This window comes from Stylophora pistillata, chromosome 12 (assembly GCF_964205215.1).
Source record: "Stylophora pistillata chromosome 12, jaStyPist1.2, whole genome shotgun sequence".
NCBI classification, from domain to species: Eukaryota; Metazoa; Cnidaria; class Anthozoa; order Scleractinia; family Pocilloporidae; genus Stylophora; species Stylophora pistillata.
This window is the reverse complement of record NC_142530.1, coordinates 28,614,481-28,635,242: the sequence shown is the minus strand read 5'-3', so window position 1 is coordinate 28,635,242 and position 20,762 is coordinate 28,614,481. Positions and strand designations below refer to the sequence as shown.

At 42.4% G+C, this 20,762-nt stretch overlaps 2 protein-coding genes across 3 annotated transcripts; one reads left to right on the top strand and one right to left on the bottom strand.

Annotated features, from left to right (window-relative positions):
* Positions 1 to 2,124: 2,124 nt before the first annotated feature.
* LOC148719532 (QRFP-like peptide receptor) lies at positions 2,125 to 4,010 on the bottom strand. Its single transcript, XM_088741279.1, has one exon. It carries the CDS (start codon positions 3,680 to 3,682, stop codon positions 2,789 to 2,791), a length of 894 nt encoding a protein of 297 aa, XP_088597405.1. The 5' UTR covers positions 3,683 to 4,010; the 3' UTR covers positions 2,125 to 2,788.
* Positions 4,011 to 13,292: 9,282 nt separating this feature from the next.
* Positions 13,293 to 20,685, top strand: LOC111337684 (uncharacterized). Of its 2 annotated transcripts, none has more exons than XR_015994047.1 (2): positions 13,293 to 20,516; positions 20,613 to 20,685. XR_015994047.1 is itself a non-coding variant. In XM_088741280.1 (2 exons), exon 2 carries the CDS (start codon positions 13,940 to 13,942, stop codon positions 20,111 to 20,113), a length of 6,174 nt encoding a protein of 2,057 aa, XP_088597406.1. In that variant the 5' UTR covers positions 13,293 to 13,618; positions 13,715 to 13,939; the 3' UTR covers positions 20,114 to 20,685. The 2 variants fall into 2 exon arrangements, 1 of the variants encoding a protein (XP_088597406.1); XM_088741280.1 differs by having other exon boundaries at positions 13,293 to 13,618; positions 13,715 to 20,685.
* The last annotated feature ends 77 nt before the right edge of the window (positions 20,686 to 20,762 follow it).

The window sequence follows — 20,762 nt, the reverse complement described above, 5'->3', positions numbered from 1 at the left end:
TTATTATTATTATTATGTCGCAGAGAAATCAACTGAATGCTACATTCTAATCAAGCAGCACAGGGCGAAAACCGTAACCTGTGAGCCATGGAGTGAAAAAATAAATGTCCATTAACCAATCCTAAAAAGCTTTTCCGTTGTGTCTACGGTCCTCCTTCTAACAGAAAGTCAAACTGCCAACTTGAAAGTCCGCGCAATATTCAGCGTGCCCGAGAGCACTGCCCTCTGCATCTTTCGCAGTACGTCTGTGCTTCTGCCTCCCACCAGCTCGCGTATCATGACATCCAGCTTCCGTGACCACCCCCCCGAGGGCATCCATAATGATGTTATATTGCTTCACCTCGTAGCCTAGGAACTGCTGCCTTAGTTCCCAGCGAAGGGGTCCGTACTTCAGTGTCTTCTCTTCATCCTTTCTTGTCCGATTGTTAACCCACGGGCAGCTCATTTCCAGCGCCACAACTCTCTTGCACATATGATTTACAATGCGTGCATCCACCCTATTGCATCTGACCTCTTGTTGATCAGCATATATAGGGACATCCCAATAAGCTTTAACATTCTCTGACTCATACACGGGCTTCGGCTTGTCGGGTGAGTACCAGGGTGGTATCTCGTCTATAAATCCCTCATCATACAACAGTTGGTAAAACAGTACCTTCAGTGCTGCGTCGTGTCTAGAGAGATACTTGCTCTGGGCCAGCCCACTGCATCCTGACAAGATATGTGCCACACTCTCTGGAGCCTTGCCGCATAATCTGCACCTCACCTCGCCTTCTCCGCTTGTGTGGGTCTTCTGACTCGTGTATACTCGCGTTGGCAATAGCTGCTCGTATAGCTCGACGAGTCCAGCAATTGTGTGTGATGGGCAGTTCTTCCACTCCGTGAGCCACCAGAAACACCCATCGGCACTCAAACTCTCATCCTCTAGCCTAGTAGTCACTAGACGCCCTTGCCACCGTTGGTTTCTGATCTCATCCTCTCACTTCTCAATTTGGCACCTCCGCACCTCTTAATAAATAAATAAATAATAATAATAATAATAATATTATTATTATTATTAATATTAATAATATTAATATCATCATTATTATTATTATTATCATTATTATTTATTTATTAATTAATTTTCATTATTTTTTTTATGTACAAAACTCTATTTATACGATGTGAGGCTTCAAAAAGTTCTTTGAAGGGAAAGGAATTTAGAGAAATGGTTTCCGGCGGACTCAGTTTAATGCTTAATCTCCATGTTACTGTTTGATCTTCACACTTCTCTAAACCTGAAAACGAGTGAAAACTTACGATGTGTTTGTCATTTGTGATTAATTCACTTGAAAAATATTCACTTGCATGAGTATCAAGTAGTTTTCCAATTTTCATAGCGGTGTGAAAGATGTTTCAGTCTCCCTCAGACTGTGACGCGATGTGAGGCAGAATCAATTTTTAGAGAGAATCTTGTATTGACGTGAGTATGAAACATGTGTAAGGACAAATTTAACGGTAGCCCAGCATCGTTTCTCGGTTGAGTTGAGTGAAAACTTTCACAAAATCTATACAAATTATATACATCATACTTCAGTAATCGCCCAACTGAATGAGTAGATTTGAGGTCTTGCCTCAAATAACACCAACTTGATTTGCCGTGACACCAGCAGCAACTGAGGAGATCTTTATGACCCTGGCGATAATTTCCACTGAAAATAAAACAGATACAAGGGTCTATAGCACAATTTGATAAAAGCATAATCACAGCGATAATGGCGAAATATTGGAAACCACAAGATGACATCATTGCAGAGTCTAATGGGTAGAGTATCAGGAACCCAACAGTAATGTGTGGCAACCAAGACCACAATAATAAATAATAATAACTTGTATTTATATAGCGCTCATATCTTTAACTCACGGCTGTTGGAGTTTGTTTTTCCGAACTTTTCAATTCCATAGAAAGAATCAACTGTGATAACAAATAAGCTGAAGCAGTAGCAAAGCCAGTAACTATAGCTTTCTTGCTAATATTTATTTTCAATTTTGGATTTCAAGTAGTTTTTATGTTTTCTCATTTCATTACACATCGATCGGAAAACTCCCTATTTACAAGTAGACTTTTTAACCATCTATAATTGTAATATCCGCATTAGAACCAGAAATCCTAAAGCCAGAGTTCAAACAACGGTTAGACCCGTTAGAAAAAGTTTCTGTAGCCTTAAGATAAATTATACACATGATGTATGAAAATATCCCTGTGCTGATATTATTCAAATATTTCGGGAAGTACTGGATTTATCATGTCTTATAGAGGACACAGTTTATCTCAGTAACGTTAACTATCATTGAGTTTAATGTATATTTGATAAACGAGAGAAAAAGATAAACGTTAAGAATCCTTTCCATTTATTGCCTGACTTCAAATGAAAGCTGATTAAAAAATTTCAGATGCAATACATATAGCGAGGCTCCTCTAAAAAGTTAACTTTTCCTAAGAGTTTGACTGTTATCTGATCTTCCATGAACAGTATGATCAATGCAAGAGTTTACAAAACAGTTTGATCAAATCAGGAAAAAAGACAGAGTTTGAAAATGAGGGAAACTAGCTGTCCGCATTGGAAATGAAATTTTATTCCTTGAATAAGACTGAACAGTAAGAAAAACATTGGGACGAAAATTATCACTGAGCAGCTTGATCAGTAAAACAACATCTGAGGAGATTTTTAAGACCTTGTCGATAACTGCCACTGAAGATAAAACAGATCAAAGGGTTTACAGCCCAGTGGGAGCAGGCCAGCAACTAGGCAATGCGACGGAGTTGTTGGAAACTGCAAGATGTTATCATTCTTTTTTCGTCTGATGAAATGTAGCGTAAGAAGGTCAGGATACTGAATGGCAGCCAACATACGGCAAAAACTAACACAATGGCAATGGACATCTTCAAAACATTTCTCTCTCTTTTTAAACGCTGTGCTCTTACGTTAGCCGAATGCTCGCCTGGAATCTTCTGAAATTTGATTCTTAAGGCAATGGTGAAATAAAGTATGGCATTCAAAACCAAAGGGAGAAGAGCGATCAGAATGATTAAAGCAATTTGGTAGCTTTTCTGCGATGAGGACTCTCCAAATGCGTCATTCCACTGCCACTGACAATACAGCCCTTCTGAATACTCGACAACTTTCAAGGCGAACAAGTATGGATAGTGGAAAGCCATGGCCACGATCCAAATGACGATAATGAAGAACCGGCACTGCTTCGAACTGATCAGTGGGGAGCGAAGAGGAAATACCTCAGCTACAAATCGATCCACTGCTATCAGAACCAGGCTCTGAATGGACACATGAACGGAGACATCTGTAACGAAGGCACTCAGCTTACACAATGGTTGTCCAAGGGGACCACTGATTAGCCAGTAGCCGGCCGTGTTTAACCCTACCAAAAGCCGAGGAACATGAAAAATCGGTTGAAACAGATCGGACATGGCCATGTTTACAATCAAAATGTTGATTGGTGTTCTCAGAGTTTTAGTCCTATAGACAATGATTTCAATGAAGGTATTTCCAGCCAGTGACACAACAGATAGCAGACAGTAAGTAAAGGTGGAACCAATTCTTACTGCTGTGGGGTTGAAGCAGGTCGACATAGACTGTGTGCCATTAATATTCATCGTTGCGTCGGTCACGTTTGCCAACATTTTCCAGCACCAGGAGATCAGGTTTGTCTTTAGCAAGCAGCTGTGCGGTGGCTAGTGATATTCTATCTAAACCGGAAAAAACATAGCTTATGAACTTCAGATGTATAAAACATGCCTAATTAAACAAGTCTAGAAATTTGAGATAATTGGCAGCCTACACCTGAAGCTTTCTCGAAGGAGGTAACCACAGTGGGAGTTTAATAGCTTTCGTTTGATTAATGTGATCGATACCGTCATTTTTTCAATTAAGCGTGTGATAAGAAAGGGGAGAATTTTCGACCGTCATAACTTAGTGTAATTATTATTATTATTACTGTTGTCAATTAAATGACAAGAACACGACGCCAGAAATTTCCCAGTTACAGATACTGACAGCTGGAACACAACAATGTTTTGTCCTGCGACGACATTTCAATCAAGAATTCATTTTTAATTATTGTGTCATCGAAAGTTGAAACCAGTCTGGAACTTACTCAGTAGCCTCGTTACTCAAGTTTGAGTTTTCCTTAGGTACGAAAATAGTCGGCTCACTTGCACGTGATCACATTGTGTAAATGTTTGACGGCCCTTTCCTTTTCAAGCTTCCCGCTCAGTTAGTAATTCAACCAATTTGACGTCTTTTCCATCTCAGAATTAAAGTAGCAGTCAATGAGGCGCCGCAACAGTAATACAAGGAAAAAAAGTGCGACAAGGTCCTGTATATCGACGATATTTTCATCGAAAATCCCTTATCAGTCGAATGCTAATGAAAGTTAGTAACCATTTCCGAAAATTTGCGTCTTTGCGTTTGTTCTGGAGACGAGTTGGATATTTGGAGAAAATCTTACGAATTTCCAGGAACTCTCTCCGAAAGGGAGAGCCCATTTTGTTGTCTCATGTTTAGTGGTAAGTTTTTTTTCTTGTCACTGAGAAAACATGTTCCAAGCTGAACAGAATTACACAGTTGCAGAAGTCGATAGAACAAATTCACAAGATAAGGGTCCGCTGTGTCTGAGGGAAAAGGACAAATGGCTAACTTGCACGGATCACATCTTGTCCTCCTCCAGTATTCCTTGTTGATTGAGGGTTTTATAAACGATCATCTGTTCTCTTAAATTCATGTGATCACGCACAATTTATTAAATTACTGACTGAGCAGGAGGGGCCGTCAATCATTTACATGATGTGATCAAGTGCAACATAAGTTCTCCTGGTGATGAAGGAAAGCAAACCGTTCAGTCCAACGACAAAATGATTTGCTGTTTAACTTTCACTGCACCATAATAATTACTTTCAAGTCGCCATGGATGCTTATCAAATCACGTACGTTTATTTTTAATATGATTTCTTGCGATTCGCAATTGCTGCTTTTCCGTTTAGCGTTCAAAAGCAAAAAGAAGAATTTACAATGCTCCATTCTTCTTGGCCCTCTTTAACACTTCTTTTTTCTTCAAATGGACCATCCGGTGTATCGTGCTGTGCTAACAAAGCTGTATAATGCAACTCCTATCAGTCTTGACAGTAAAAGACATATTTTACTTCTATATTTCCATTAAAAAATACTTTCCCTTTGGTTTTAACCGATCTCTGCATAAAAACAGAAATTCGCTACTTACTTCGAGTCTTACGACCTTTTCGTGGAATAAATTTACGAACGCAAAGGAGGAACGTCAGTTGAGGAAAACACCAATTTGTAACTTGTTATATAAAGGGACACTGTCATGGGTTGACATGCGCAGTAGCATACACTCTCTGCTAGCCTTGTCACGATCGACCGCCATTATGTAAATATCGATGAGTTGAAGAATTCTGCATATATTTTGCATTTAAATCAGGTTTACCCAAAGCAGATACTCACGAAAGATGTAGTTTCTGACGTTTGAGTGACATGGGAACGAATTAGTCAGAAATTAATATTCTGACGGCGCGTTGAAGAGGTTCGCGTGGCATCACGGTAGTTTCGGATTATTTAAGCGTTTCGCGGGAAATTAAGTCATTCTAGGTCAGTCGGTCTTAGGTTTGACCACTTTCTTCTTTCTTATTTAATGTAATTTTGTTTTACAACTCTCAGTAAAATATCACTACTTTCATTGAATTTTCTGTGTGATTAGTAGTGTATTTAGATTTATTTTAATTACCCTTTCCTCGGGGTACAGTGCCGCTGCATTAGATGAGGAAAACGTTTCCACGTATTTTTTGGCCACTTCTAAAGAGTGGTTTTTTAGTGGTTTTTCGTATCTGGCGTAGCACAAGCTATTTCGTATAGCCCTTTAGTTTCAGTAAATATTTCCAGTACATTGTATATTCTAGTAGTAGGATGCGTATACTACGAGACTGGCTGACTCATCCCAAATAAACTTTCACATTGAATGTCTTGCCTGAGTATAGTCAAAATTGAATTTCTTTTACTGAGGAACCTTCGGTGATCTTTTGTAAATGTAAAAGTGCTTGTACGACGAAGCGCAAAGAAAATAGTTCTCGTGGGTGCCCATGCAAAGGGAGAAACGTGCTGTGTATAGATGAATGTAAATGTGGAACAAGCAATAAACCTTGCAGAAACAGGGTATGCATATAAAGTTGAATACATGCATATAAAGTTGTATACATTCACTTTTTTGTGGCTTGAATGTCCAGAAAGCGTACGAGATAATTTGTGTATTCCCTTTCTTCAGGATTCGAACGAGCAGTCCTCATCTGCCTATATTTATTCCAATCATAATGTGTAGTAGAATAAACATCTGCCTTGCAAATGCTACAAATGTCTGTGATATCTGGCATTGTTTTATTTCCCTATCAGTAAAATCGCTGTCACTGAGAGACTCAACCTGCATCAAATTTTGCCTGCAGCCACAACTTAAATGTCTTTTCTTCCACATAAATGCGCTTATGGTTTCCCAGCCACGCTTTCTTGTATTCCCCTCTGTCTTCAAACTTTCGTTTCCGCCTGAGTTAATGCGTTTACCGCCACGTCCGCATCCTCCGCTAGACGCCGTCTTGAATTTGTGAATGCTGAACTTGAAAAAGTCAGGATGTCTTTTTCAAGTTTCGATCCTCTACACGAGCATGCATAGACCATGACCGTGTCCCTTTTACTGCACTCATTAACTGCACCAGACTTACTCCGTTAACTGAAGATGGTTATAGACTTTTCGGTTAAAAGAATTGAAAGAGAGATATTTACTCTTTCGCAGATATCAAGACAGAAAAGTTCGTTCTTTTCCAGTTTATTTTCCACACTAAACAGACAAATGTGGTAATAAAACAGAAACTAGTTAAAATTAATCCGGTTAATTACTTCATCACAGTTTTATTCTTCTTTCGACTTCATCTTTGCAGTACGTGAATATAATGAACTACTTACTCACCTTGCTCGATCCGTGTTGGTGAATATTGGCCTGCGGTCACTGAAAAAAAGTCCCCTCAACAAACGAATGCCGGCTCCTACCCAAGTAAGATAGCTCAAAGGTAAGGCGCGATGTCACTCTAAAAGCAAACAGGAATTGAGCACATGACGGAATGGCTAGTACCGAAATAGACTAATTTCATGAAATTGAATGAAGCTTGACAGCTGTTCTCCGAATCATCACGAACGAGTAAGGAAGTTGTTCTAAAATAGGGAAATTGAGCGTGAAGTTACGTAGTATTGCTAACGACGCCTTTTGAACTTTTAGCTGTCTACTTTCAGCTGTTTGCACTTGGAGATGAAAACGTTCACATTGGCCGTAAAAGTGAGCTTTTGCCAATTTTGTTCAAAATACTTTGGAGGATTATTGGAAAATTGAGTCAAATCAGAGTTAATTTTTTTCCTTCTCTTTTACCGAAGACGACTACTTGCACTCATCAACGTTCCCTTGCTAACTTGAACCTCCCGCCAACCTCGAACCTTGAACCAAAAGCGCCTTTCTCCCTGGATTTCTGTCATACATCTACTGCAATTTAATCCCCGGTAACTCAAACCCCCGATAACTCTAGCCTCTCACTAACTCGAAGCAATTTTTAATAATACTGAGTCCTATTTTCAATCGACTTCTCTATCATCAAAACCTGATTAAAGAATTTATTACACATAACACGAGAATTTTACTCCATAGAGCTTATTTGTAGAAAGTTATCCACTTTATTTTCACATGTGAAAAAAGCCTATGCAGCCAATCAGAATGGCGTACAGCGCTTTCAAGTGTCTAAGTATAACCAATCGAATTGCTCGAAAGAATTACATGAGCGCTCGCTTGCTCGTGCTCGCAAAAGTTTTGCAACTGCTCGCATGCTCGTATTCTCAATTCAAAAGCGCTCGCAAAATTTGTGCTTTGCTCAACTTACTTTATTGATATCGTACTTAGATTAAAAAAAGAACTTTTGTAAGTGCAGTTTTCCGTTCAGCACTTTAGTTCCTTGATGTACATGTACTGCGATATTTTCCATTGCCATGAAATTTGGTTCTGTCCTCGTGTACCGGTTCACAAGAGCCAATACAAAAGACCAAACAATACACAATAGCTAGCCGATAACTCCTAAACAAAGAAAGAACAATGGTAATTCCCTTGTGAACCGGTACACCAGGACAGAACCTGAAATTTGAATCATTATTAGTGGGTTTTTGTTTCTAATTTGCGTTCAGAAAATTAATTCAATGAAAATTCTCGTGTTATGTGCAATAAACAGCTCACGACATAGAAAGTGCTTTGCACGGGGTTTTATTCACTTGTTGTTTGTGTCAAAAGCCCTCACTCGCTCGTACCTCGCTCGTTCGGGTTTTTGACACAAACAACCTGTGAATAAAACCCCGCACGCCGCACTTTCTATGACGTAAACTATAAATATTGTATGAATAGAAAAACAGTGTACACAGTTTTTCCTTTTTTCCCGGGCCTTCTATTTTTATTTCCCGATAACTCGAACTCCCCATCACTTGAACCTTTTTCGATTTCCCGGTTCGAGTTATCGGGAATCGTCTGCATAGATTTTTATTCGATTTAATCTGTTCTCACTTTCCCACTAATTGATCGGAAACTCTTTATTTGCAGGCAGAGTCTAAAAACATTAAAAACCGTATGAAATACATTGTAGAACCAGAAAATATGCAGTCAGAGTTCAAACAACGGTTTGAATCGATAAATAGAGTTTTACTAGCCATAAGGAAAACTATAAACAGGATGTAAGTAAGTTAGTTCTCAACGAACATTTTAATGTTACGTGTCAGTTTTTCTTAAGTTTTTCAGAGACAGTTTGTTGAGTGCGAAGTTCACGAAGAAGATCTATATCTTACTGAGACGTTTTATTTTGTAGTGTCGCTCAGTATTTTTACGAGTTGTGCCCTAATATGACGAGCCCATAGGGCGAGTCAAAATACAAATACTCAGCGATACGACAAAACGTCTAATAATCTATTTATTATCCAACACGTCAAATTGTTATTTCGGTGTGAGTGAATTTCGCGGATATTTTTTTCCGGGGAGTTTTTTAAGGCGCGTTTCTATTTTCAATAAATGATGAAATTGTCACTGTCATCTAACTGCTTTTGTTCGTTTGATTTATCTTATAAACTTGGATCAATATTCGCCACCCATTCCGACTCTTTGTCGTCAGAAAAACAATTCAAATTGTCCGTCATTTGTTTTTTTGTATATTCACTGAATTGGAGTCCAATTCGTCGCTTGCACGATGCGAGAAAACCTGTTTAACCAGTTCTCTGGAGTACGAATACCGTGTGATATTTGTACTCGTACGTCTTGGGCGTTATTCAAAGAAATAATGAAATTCACTCTAATCAGAAAGGTTTTGCTATCAAATTCCAGGATATGCCGCAGGGTATACTATATTCGAAAAGGTGTAGGCTGGAGAAAAACTGTTTTTTTGTACAAAGCTTTTTTAAAAGTACAAAAGATCTATCCTCAGGTAAACTTTACTCTCAAACGGTCCAGAGATGAGACAAAGCACCGAAACAAATACCCAGGAATCATAATAATTCAACAAAAGCTCTTTTTTCCCAGGAGTCTAAAAAGGTATGTACACTTAAAATAAACTAATAATTATCGCCGCGATAAAGTCCAAACAACAGCTAAAACCTGCGTTAGGCACAATTTACTGATTCCATTAAATGAATCTTTTGAAATGATATGTCTTCTCGAATATCTTTGAACTACGATGAGTTGGCAAAAGATGCGAAGTTAGTTTAGAGAACAAGTATTAACTGAAAATCATACACAGATTTCGAGATATGTTCAGTTTTTAACTGAAACAAAACAGGAAAATTTTCAATTTTTCAGTTAACTTTCATCGATTCCGATTTCGAAATCTAATTGTGTAGCAAATGGGTATGAATAACCAGCGATAAGCCTTGCCTCAAATAACATCAACTTGATTCGCCATGACACCAGCAGTAAAGCAACTGAGCAGATCTTTATGACCCTGACGAAAATCTCCACCGAAAATAAAACAGATAGAGGACTTTGTAGCGCAATTTGATACAGGGATAATCACAGCGATAATGGCAAAATATTGAAAATCACAGGATGACATCATTGCAGAGCCTGATGGATAGAGTATCAGGAACCAAACAGTAATATGTATATAAGAACGATCCTTCGCAGTAAAGCACTATTTGAGCAATAGTGGAAATCAGACCTGAAAAAAATTTCAGGCCTGTACGGGATTCGAACCACTGACCTCTGCGATACTAGTGCAGCGCTCTACCAATTGAGCTAACAAGCCAACTGGGAGCAGGCCATCAAATTAATTCGATATAAACCCGTAGATGATAAATCGAACAACAACAAACATATGAAACATATGAGTGAACTGCGGTTCACTCATATGGCTAACAAGCCAACTGGCCTGCTCCCAGTTGGCTTGTTAGCTCAATTGGTAGAGCGCTGCACTAGTATCGCAGAGGTCAGTGGTTCGAATCCCGTACAGGCCTGAAATTTTTTTCAGGTCTGATTTCCACTATTGCTCAAATAGTGCTTTACTGCGAAGGATCGTTCTTATATACGTCTCATAACCGCAGTTCACTCATATGTTTCATATGTTTGTTGTTGTTCAAACAGTAATATGTGGCAACCAAGACAATTCGAACATTATCACGATAGCAATGCACATCTTCAGTAAATTTCTTTCTCTCTTCAAAGGCTCATTTCTTGTGTTGTTTGACAGCTCGCCTAGTATCAATTGGGATTTGATTTTTATCGTAAGAGCAAAGTAGATTATGGCAATCATAACCAAAGGGACAAACCAGAACACAACGAACCATTCCTCTAACAGTCTTCTATTTGGTTTACCCTCTTTTCACCTATGTAAACTGAAACGCCTGCAGAATGCAGCTGCTAGGCTTATATCTAATGTACCTCGCTACAGTCACCTAACACCTGTACTATGTTCGTTACATTGGCTTTCTGTTAAATTTAAAATCGCTTTTAAAATACTTCTTCTTACTTTCAAAGCTATCCATGGTTATGCGCCTGGGTACTTGAGTGACTTGATCACTATTAAAGAACAGCCTCGCTATAGTCTCCGTTCAGCTAATGGTCTTATCTTAAAATATCCTAGTTTAAAGCTGAAAAAGACTTTAGGGGATCGCACCTTTTCATCTGCTACCCCTAATGTTAAGGACACTCAAACGATTCATTCAGTCTAAGTGGAATTTGATTTGTTCGTTACCAATTACTTTAGTTACGGATGTGGTTACGTTGTTGTCTATTCTCGATTGGTTTGTAATCAGATATTTTAGCGTCCCCACGCGCGTATAAAAGCCTCGTTTAGCGTCCCTTTAGCCAGTGTATAATTGTATTTCGCCTTGTCCATTCTATCTGTTCGACTTACCGTTTTTGGTTCTTAACCTTTGGCTCAAGCGGGACCGATATGTGAGTAATTTTGCTAGTTTCCTCCTTTGATTAGTTTTCTTGTTTTGGGTAGAAGCACGCTAACGTACAGAGTCGTACAATAGTACAATTTATTGTTTTCAATCTAAAGGGGGCGAATCAAAGAATGAGACGCTAAGCTGGGAACGCCCATTTTGTTAATCTTACAATCGATTTAAATCTCGAGTTATTTTGATGTAGCTTATTATGATTTTCGAGTATTCCTGTTGATTGTTATTAATTTTGATCGCATTATCGACGGAGGCAGGTTAATTGCTCTAAGCGTTTTGTTCATGAGTTACGCAACGTTTTAAGTAAATTGCATTGTTATTTCAGTTTACGATCGTGGTTCGCTAATCATTTATCATCATTAAATCACCGTTAACCGTCAACCTTGGTTTTCCGTGGTTATTGGTACTTGAAGCACACGACCTGTAAGATAGTCCCGTAGCATTAACACGCCTTAGCGACACCCTTCGACTTCGATCTCGTTTGTCGCAAGCGTCACACCTAACTTATGGAACGATCTGCCCCTTCACATCCGTCGTGAGGACAATTTTGAACGTTTTAAATCTTTACTTAAAACACATCTCTTTAGACTTGCCTTTTATAAGTAATGTTTATAAAAATTTTACGTTACATACCTAGAGTTTTTATTTCAATTTTTAGCTTTATTTACCTTTGAGCTTTAATTACTATGTACATTTGAGTTTTAATATGCTTTCTAACTTTTTAATAGCATTGTACCGCGCTTTTGATCATATCTGCATGGAAAAGGCGCGTTATGAATTTTTAATTATTATTATTATTATTATTATTATGTCCAAAAAGGAGAAGCGCTACCGTGTCTTTTAAGAACAAATTCGACACGTGTTACGTTTAATAAGAACGACAAGAGTTTCAAAACACACTGAAAGAATTTATTATAAGGTGTCACTCTTTGTCAACTAAAAGCTAGTTATATCGGGATCCTTCAACAATAGATGCACTTGATTGGCTCAAATTTTTTCTTGTTCCAATTCCGTGACGTTTCTTTTAGTTTTATAGTCTTCAGTGTCCGCCGAGAGGCGTTGTGCAAAAAATAAAAACAAAGCTAAAACAGTTTTATGTTTTAAAGCTGTTTGGCAAACATGGTTTGAAATTGGCTTCTTGACATAAGATGCTTTATAAATGATGTGTGTCGATTTTAAATACGGCAAAAGTTGCAAAAATTTGGTGATTACTTGAAGCCTAAGTTTTCGGTTTCTTGTTGCTAATTTTTATTCAGTTTAACTAAAAATGTTTTAATAATGGTGTGAATAGGCAATAAGTGTCAGAAGCTATCCATTAAAAAGGCAAATAGCAATGAAGACGTGAAGCTGTCATCATGGCTTTGTTTAATTATCATTTATATCTACTCATACTAAGCCATTAAATGTAAACATGCGCGGTGAAATGCCAGGTGGTTTTGGGTTCTGTTCCCGTTGCAGGCTCACAGCAGTCAGACATGTCCTTAGCCTGCCCCTCGTTTGCAGTCATGTATATTTAATTAGAAGCCCCCTCGATCGGCTGCCTTCTGCTTCTCAAGGGTTTATCACTCCTAGAAGAAGGTCGTTACAAAATGACTTCCATTATTTTGGTGGTGTCATTAGTAAGAACTCGTTGAAATTTAGATAACATCTTCATAGACTCTGTGACATTTATTCACAATAAAAAGAGATGTGACCGAAGGTTTCGTAAACAAACTTCTGTTCGTTGGGCTTCATGAAGAGAGGTGATCTTCTCTCCCCTAGATTATCTGTCACGTTTACGGATACGAACTCTAATCTTTTTTACTTATGTAACCCTTCCGTTTTTAGCACAAAGACACTAAGAAACTTTCAATGACTTTCTATTTAATTTGTTAGCGCGCTTTGTTTGATTTCTGTTCCGTGACTAGCGAATATCCGCTCAAAGCTAGCTACATAAAGCTCTGTTCATTTCTATTTCCCGTACGTCAAAGTGTAAGAACTAAATTCGCCTTCTATAAGCAAGTAGCTCAGTTGCGAGGAGTCACTGTAGCGAAAGCATTTCGGAGCCGAACGAAGTTTAGGAGTTCTCTACCCCGGAGTCAAGATCCGATGTAAGTTATGCTTGTAATATTCCTCATTTTTATCATTTCTAGTTTCGAAGTCTTTCGGTTTTCCTTATCTCGAACCTTCATGTATCCGTTCTATAGTTTTTACCGCCTGTGCTGTACAAAGACTGCCAGCTTAAGTGAATAAAGAGTTTGATGCTGCTGCTTGTCTAAAGTTCAACACTGTGGTTATACTGGCGAACTCCGGTGCACAACACCACGTGTCTGCGGCATCGGGAACGCGACAGTAAAAAATCGGATCTTGAATTACAGAGAAGATTGAGGTAAGCCGTACCTTGTAGATTTTAAGGAAGGAGCCTATAAATCATGAATAGAAACGGAGAAGGATTAGTCAGCGAAGGAGCGCATGGAGAACACGAACCAGAAAGGAGGTCACGAAAGCCGTCACGAAAGGCTTTACAAAACGCAGTAGAGACAAAGCGTTATGAGGTTAAGACTTTACAGAAAAAGCTCCTTAACAAAATACAGGCCGCCGAGGGCCTTGATGACAGCCGCAACGTAGAAAGTGTTTTGCGTGATCTCGCCACGACATCAGAAGGATTAAACGTAGTAGTACAGGAGCTGCTTAGTTTATACGCGCAGGACGTAAACCATGACTTTGGAGATGACGTCCTCCTCACTAATGAAACCCTAACGCTTCAACGCGCTTACGCCTTAATGGAACGATTAAACAATAGAAAATCCGACAAAGTGCTAGAGATCGGTTCTGGCGTAAGTCATTGTTCGTCACGCAAAACCAAATCCGCCAAGTCCCTGTCCTCCGCATCTTCAGCAAGTACCGCGAGAATCAAAGCGATCGCAGAAGCCGCCGCGGCACGCGAAAGCGCAGAATTCGAACGAAAGATCGCAGAAAAGGAACTTCAACGCCGAAAGCGTGAGGCAGAGTTAGAACGCACTCGCGAACAGGAAAGGGCACAGCACGAAAAGGATTTAGCTGTTCTCGCGGCGAACAAAAGGGTCGCAATGGCAGACGCGAAGGTCAAAGCTATCGAACAGGCGATGACAGATGTCGAAATAGGAGAAAACCGTGAATTGCCCGGTGTGCCAAGGGTGAACTTCGAAGAGCGCATTCTTGATTGGGTCCACACGATTCCCAGCCCAGAAACCTTACTCGCCCAAAAAGGGCCACTTGTTCCATCACAAAGCGAGCCAACTCAAAACGCTGCCTCCCCACAGTTTCCTGGCACGTCAGTGCCAAACTTACCCCAGCCGCAGATCGATGACAGTTCACAGCACGTACCCGTCATCGCCTCGACTCCGATAAGAGACGATACCGGAAGTCAATTAATTGAGACTCTAACGTCAGTAAATCAACAAATAGTCGCCGGTTTAGCTAGACAAAACTTTCCCAAATGTCAACCAGACATTTTCAACGGAGATGCCACGCTTTTCCATCCATGGAAGGCCGCATTTAAAACCATGATCAAAGACGCCGACGTTTCTCCCGTGCAGGAAATAAATTATTTGCGAAGCTTCACTAGCGGGGAACCACAGCGGTTGGTCGATAATTTTAGAAGACGACAAACCGATCCAGTCACGCTACTCCAGAGTTTGTGGAAGGAGTTAGAAATTCGCTTCGGTAGCGCGGCTATAATCACTAACGCCTTACTGGAGCGCATGCAAAAGGGGGCTATGTTTAACGAAAATGACAACACAAGATTGCAGCATTTCGCGGACCTTTGCACTGACGTGGAAAGTCAAATGTTGTGTCTTCCTGGCCTCGCGTGCCTCAATTATCCAAACGCGATACAACCGATAGCAGAGAAACTCCCGCCCTCGCTCCGCGGAAAGTGGGAAAAGGAGATTGCGAAGCACGCGGACAATAATGCAGGCGCCTACCCCAGCTTTAAGAGATTCGCAAAGGTCGTCCAAATGCAAGCCAGATTGAAGAACAACCCCAACATTTTGGCAGGAAACAAGCCTACCAACCCGCCTCCCAGTCGCCCTGCGCCCAATGCAAGTGGAGCGAGCCGGAAAGCGCTTAAGACGAACGCGCACCCGGCACTAAAGAAACCAGAAACACGATCGAGAGAGAGCACGAGGAGAAAGCGGTGCCCATTCCACGACCGCGAGGGCCACGACTTAACCGAATGCAAGGCCTTTGCTGAGAAAACCTTAGATGAAAAGGTAGAGTGGATAAAGGGAGCTAAGCTATGCTTTCGCTGCCTATCTGAGGGTCACCAGGCCAGCAGGTGCGAGGCAAACGTTAGCTGCGACGTGTGTGGAGACGAAAGGCACATCGCTCTGTTCCACAGAGTACAAGAGACTCAGGCGAGGACCCGTAGTGATAAAGAAAGAGAGGACACTAACGAGGCGAACGTGAACAATAGATGCACAGCGATTTGCGACTCGAGTGGAGGCCGATCCTGCAGCAAAATCCTATTGGTCGATGTCTACGACAGAGAACAGCCGGAACGCACTCGGCGCGTGTACGCTATCGTTGATGAGCAAAGCAACAGTTCTCTCATTAGCAGCGAACTTGCAGACGAGCTGGGAGCGGTCGGACCTCCGGAGAAATACTATCTGTCCACTTGCAGTACAGAAAGGGAACAGAAATATGGCCGTCGGATAACTGGGGTGGCAGCGCGATCAACGAACGGAGTCGAGTCGATGCTACCAACGTTAATCGAGTGTGACAGCATCCCACAAGACAAGCGCGAAATCCCTACACGAGAGATGGCGAGGAGATTTCCCCACCTACAAGAAATCGCCGACGAGATTCCACCATTTGATAGTACAGCCGGCATTCATCTCCTTATTGGAAGAGACTCGCCCGAGCTTCTCAAGGTCAGAGAGTTTAGAAATGGACCCAAAGGTGCTCCCTGGGCTCAACGACTTACTCTTGGCTGGACGATAACAGGCCAGATGTGCTTCAACTTCATAGACGGCCCGGCCCACGTGCTCGTAAATCGCACCAGTCTCCACATAACCAACGCAGATGAAGTAGAGTTAACAAAGATAGGTGGTTACGAGCTGGTACCCTGCCCTAACAGGTTTTCAGTGAAAGGGAGCCTAACACAGATGAGTGTAGAAGACAACGTCTTTACTGCCACTAGGTACGACAATCAAGTCGCCCCGTCTCGGGAAGACCGAAAGTTCCTAGAAATCATGGAAAGAGAAGTCTGCAAAAATAGCAAGGGAAATTTGGAGATGCCACTCCCCTTTCGTCAAGAGGAAGTACAAATGCCGAACAATCGAATTCAAGCAGTCAATCGTTTAAACGGCCTATTGCGCACCCTTAAAAGAAAACCGCAGATGCAGTCCGACTACTTCAACTTCCTGGAGAAAGTTATCGAGAAAGGCCATGCGTCAGTGATACCAGAGGAAGAGTTGAAATCTGAACCTACGCCCGGTAAAGTTTGGTACCTACCCCACTTTGGCGTCTACCATCCAAAAAAGCCAACACAGATCAGAGTTGTGTTCGACTCGTCTGCGGAGTATAAAGGAGTTTCGCTGAACAAGACCCTACTACCCGGCCCCGACCTAATGAATAGTCTTGTCGGCGTCTTAATGCGCTTCAGGAAAGAGAATACAGCCATTATGTGTGATATCGAGCAAATGTTTCACTCCTTCCATGTCACCCCAAAACATAGAGATTTCCTACGCTTCCTCTGGTTCGAAGACAACGATATCTCCAAACGAGTTATGGAGTACCGTATGAACGTCCATCTCTTCGGTAACGGCCCAAGTCCTGCAGTAGCGACCTTCGGCCTCAGAAAAACCGCGGCTGATGGCGAGGAGGAATTTGGAGAGGAAGCAAAGAAGTTTGTGTGCAGAAATTTCTATGTAGACGATGGCTTAGCTTCGACACCAACACCACGACAAGCCATTATCCTAGTGACCAATACACAGGCCATGCTAGCGAAGTCTAACCTACGACTTCACAAGGTCGTCTCTAATTCCGTAGAGGTCATGGAAGCCTTCCCACTAGAAGATAGGGGAAAAGACATCCGCGACCTTGATTTGCGTCAAGATTGTCTCCCCACGCAGCGTTCGCTCGGAGTTTACTGGGACCTAACAAAAGATGCCTTCACCTTCAAAGTATGCTTACCCAGAAAGCCCTTCACCCGCAGAGGGGTCCTCTCAGTCGTGAATGCAGTATACGATCCACTTGGCTTGGCCGTCCCGGTACTCCTGGAAGGTAAACTCCTACTCCAACAACTAGTCAGCATGGGGAGAGGGAAGAATAACAATGCTACCCTAGGATGGGACGACCCACTCCCAGACAGTCTCCTACAAAAGTGGCAGCGATGGCGAGACTCCCTCGCCGAATTAGAAAGGGTCACAGTGCCCCGATGTTACCACCCAGCAGATTTTGGTAGAGTCGCTCAAGCAGAACTACACGCATTCTCCGACGCTAGTAAAGATGCCATAGGAGCCTGCGTTTACTTACGCTTAGTCAACGATGGCGGAGAGGTAGCCACGTCCCTTGTGTTTGGCCAATCAAAGGCTGCTCCCCTACAGACTACAAGCATCCCACGTCTGGAGCTCTGCGGAGCCGTGCTAGCCACACAAGCCGTCGCTAGAATATTGAAAGAAATAGACATCCAAATAGATGACATTAAGTTCTACACCGACTCGAAGGCAACTCTTGGCTACATCCAAAACGAGAGCCGAAGGTTCTATGTCTACGTCGCCAACCGAGTAGAAATTATCCGTAGGCTCTCCTCACCCGATCAGTGGGGGTACATTGAGACAAGTGACAATCCCGCGGACCTAGCCACGCGTTGCCTCAATGTGAGTAGTCTGGCCGACTCAGCCTGGCTGAAGGGACCGAGATTTCTCAGAAACCCAGACGCGGTACAGCCTCAACGAGAGAATATTCAACTAGCCGAAGACGATCCCGAAGTTCGAAGAGAAGTGATAGCCCATGCATCATGCATATATAAATGCAGAGGCCTCGGAGCGGAGAGATTTTCACGTTTCTCCAACCTCCACTCCCTAAAACGCGCGATTGCACGCCTCATTGTCAAAGTTAAAGAGTTCAGGCGTCAAAAGAATGAACAAAGGCCACCGAAAGCCAGACAAACCTTCAGGAGTCCTACAGCAAACGAGCTAAATCAGGCAATGGACGCGATAATCCGGGCAGCACAGAAGGAAGCCTTTGGCGCAGAGTTAACGAACAAAGATCTCACGGAACAGAAAGAAGGGGGAAGATATCAAAACACGGTAAGGAAGAGAGCCCTGAAGGGCTCCCAGTTTTACGCGCTTGACCCGTTTATCGACGCCAATGGAATTGTTCGGGTGGGAGGACGACTTAGGAGAGCAGAAATGGAGTATGGAGAGAAGCACCCTGCAATCTTACCAAAAGACCACCACGTGTCTGTCCTGGTAATTCGACATTACCATAAAGAGGTCCATCACCAGGGTCGACAGATTACGAGTGGCAAAATTCGCCAAGCCGGCTATTGGCTGATTGGAGGTCATCGCATGGTAGCGAAGGAGTTAGCTTCTTGTGTGCCCTGCAAGAAGCTGAGAGGCCCCCACGTAATCCAGAAAATGGCTGACCTGCCCCAAGATAGAACCGAGGTAGGCCCACCATTCACAAACGTCGGCTTCGACGTCTTTGGTCCCTGGACCATATCCACAAGGAAGACGAGAGGTGGTGCTGCACACTCAAAGCGTTGGGGTCTTGTCTTCACGTGCTTGAATAGCAGAGCCATTCATATAGAAGTACTAGAGTCAATGGATGCCAGTTCGTTCATTTGTGCACTGAGGCGCTTCTTCGCCATACGCGGCCCAACAGCCGTATTGAGGTGCGACAGAGGGACAAACTTCGTTGGGGGACACACCGAGTTAGCCGAAGCCCTTAAAGAAATGGACGAAACAAAGATCGAGAGATTCGTGACACAACACGGTTGTGAGTGGAAGTTTAACCCACCACACGCATCCCACTTTGGAGGCGTATGGGAAAGACAGATCGGGACCATCCGCCGTGTTCTGGATGCCATGCTAGCCGACCTCGGACCAAGACAGCTGACGCACGAAATCTTGAGCACTTTCATGGCGGAAGTCACCGCTATTGTAAATGCACGACCCATTGCAGCTTTGCCTTCAGACATCAACGACCCGCAGCCCCTGTCACCAGCCATGCTGCTTACAATGAAAACGCGACCACCAGGACCACCACCGGGCAACTTCCTGCCCCCAGACCTGTACGCGAACCGGCGTTGGAGGAGGGTCCAGTACCTAGCAGGTCAGTTCTGGTTACCGTGGCGCCGAGAGTACCTCCAGAACCTCCAGCCAAGAAGAAAGTGGTACGACGCCCGCAGAGACCTGGCCCCAGGTGACGTCGTCCTTATGAAGGAAGACAGCCAGAATCGCAGTGACTGGCCTATGGGTCGAGTTACGGAGGCCATCAGGAGCGCAGATGGCAAAGTAAGAAAAGTGTCACTTAGGATTGTGAGAGAGGGTAGAGGAAAAGTGTTCCTACGCCCCATCAAAGAGCTCATCCTGCTGGTTCCAGTAGAGGCCCAGTGACAGACCCTTCGACCACGGCAGAGAATTAAAGGACAAACAATTAGTAGAGCAAGGATCATAGACGATCCTTGGGCGAGGAGTGTCACGTTTACGGATACGAACTCTAATCTTTTTTACTTATGTAACCCTTCCGTTTTTAGCACAAAGACACTAAGAAACTTTCAATGACTTTCTATTTAATTTGTTAGCGCGCTTTGTTTGATTTCTGTTCCGTGACTAGCGAATATCCGCTCAAAGCTAGCTACATAAAGCTCTGTTCATTTCTATTTCCCGTACGTCAAAGTGTAAGAACTAAATTCGCCTTCTATAAGCAAGTAGCTCAGTTGCGAGGAGTCACTGTAGCGAAAGCATTTCGGAGCCGAACGAAGTTTAGGAGTTCTCTACCCCGGAGTCAAGATCCGATGTAAGTTATGCTTGTAATATTCCTCATTTTTATCATTTCTAGTTTCGAAGTCTTTCGGTTTTCCTTATCTCGAACCTTCATGTATCCGTTCTATAGTTTTTACCGCCTGTGCTGTACAAAGACTGCCAGCTTAAGTGAATAAAGAGTTTGATGCTGCTGCTTGTCTAAAGTTCAACACTGTGGTTATACTGGCGAACTCCGGTGCACAACACCACGTGTCTGCGGCATCGGGAACGCGACATTATC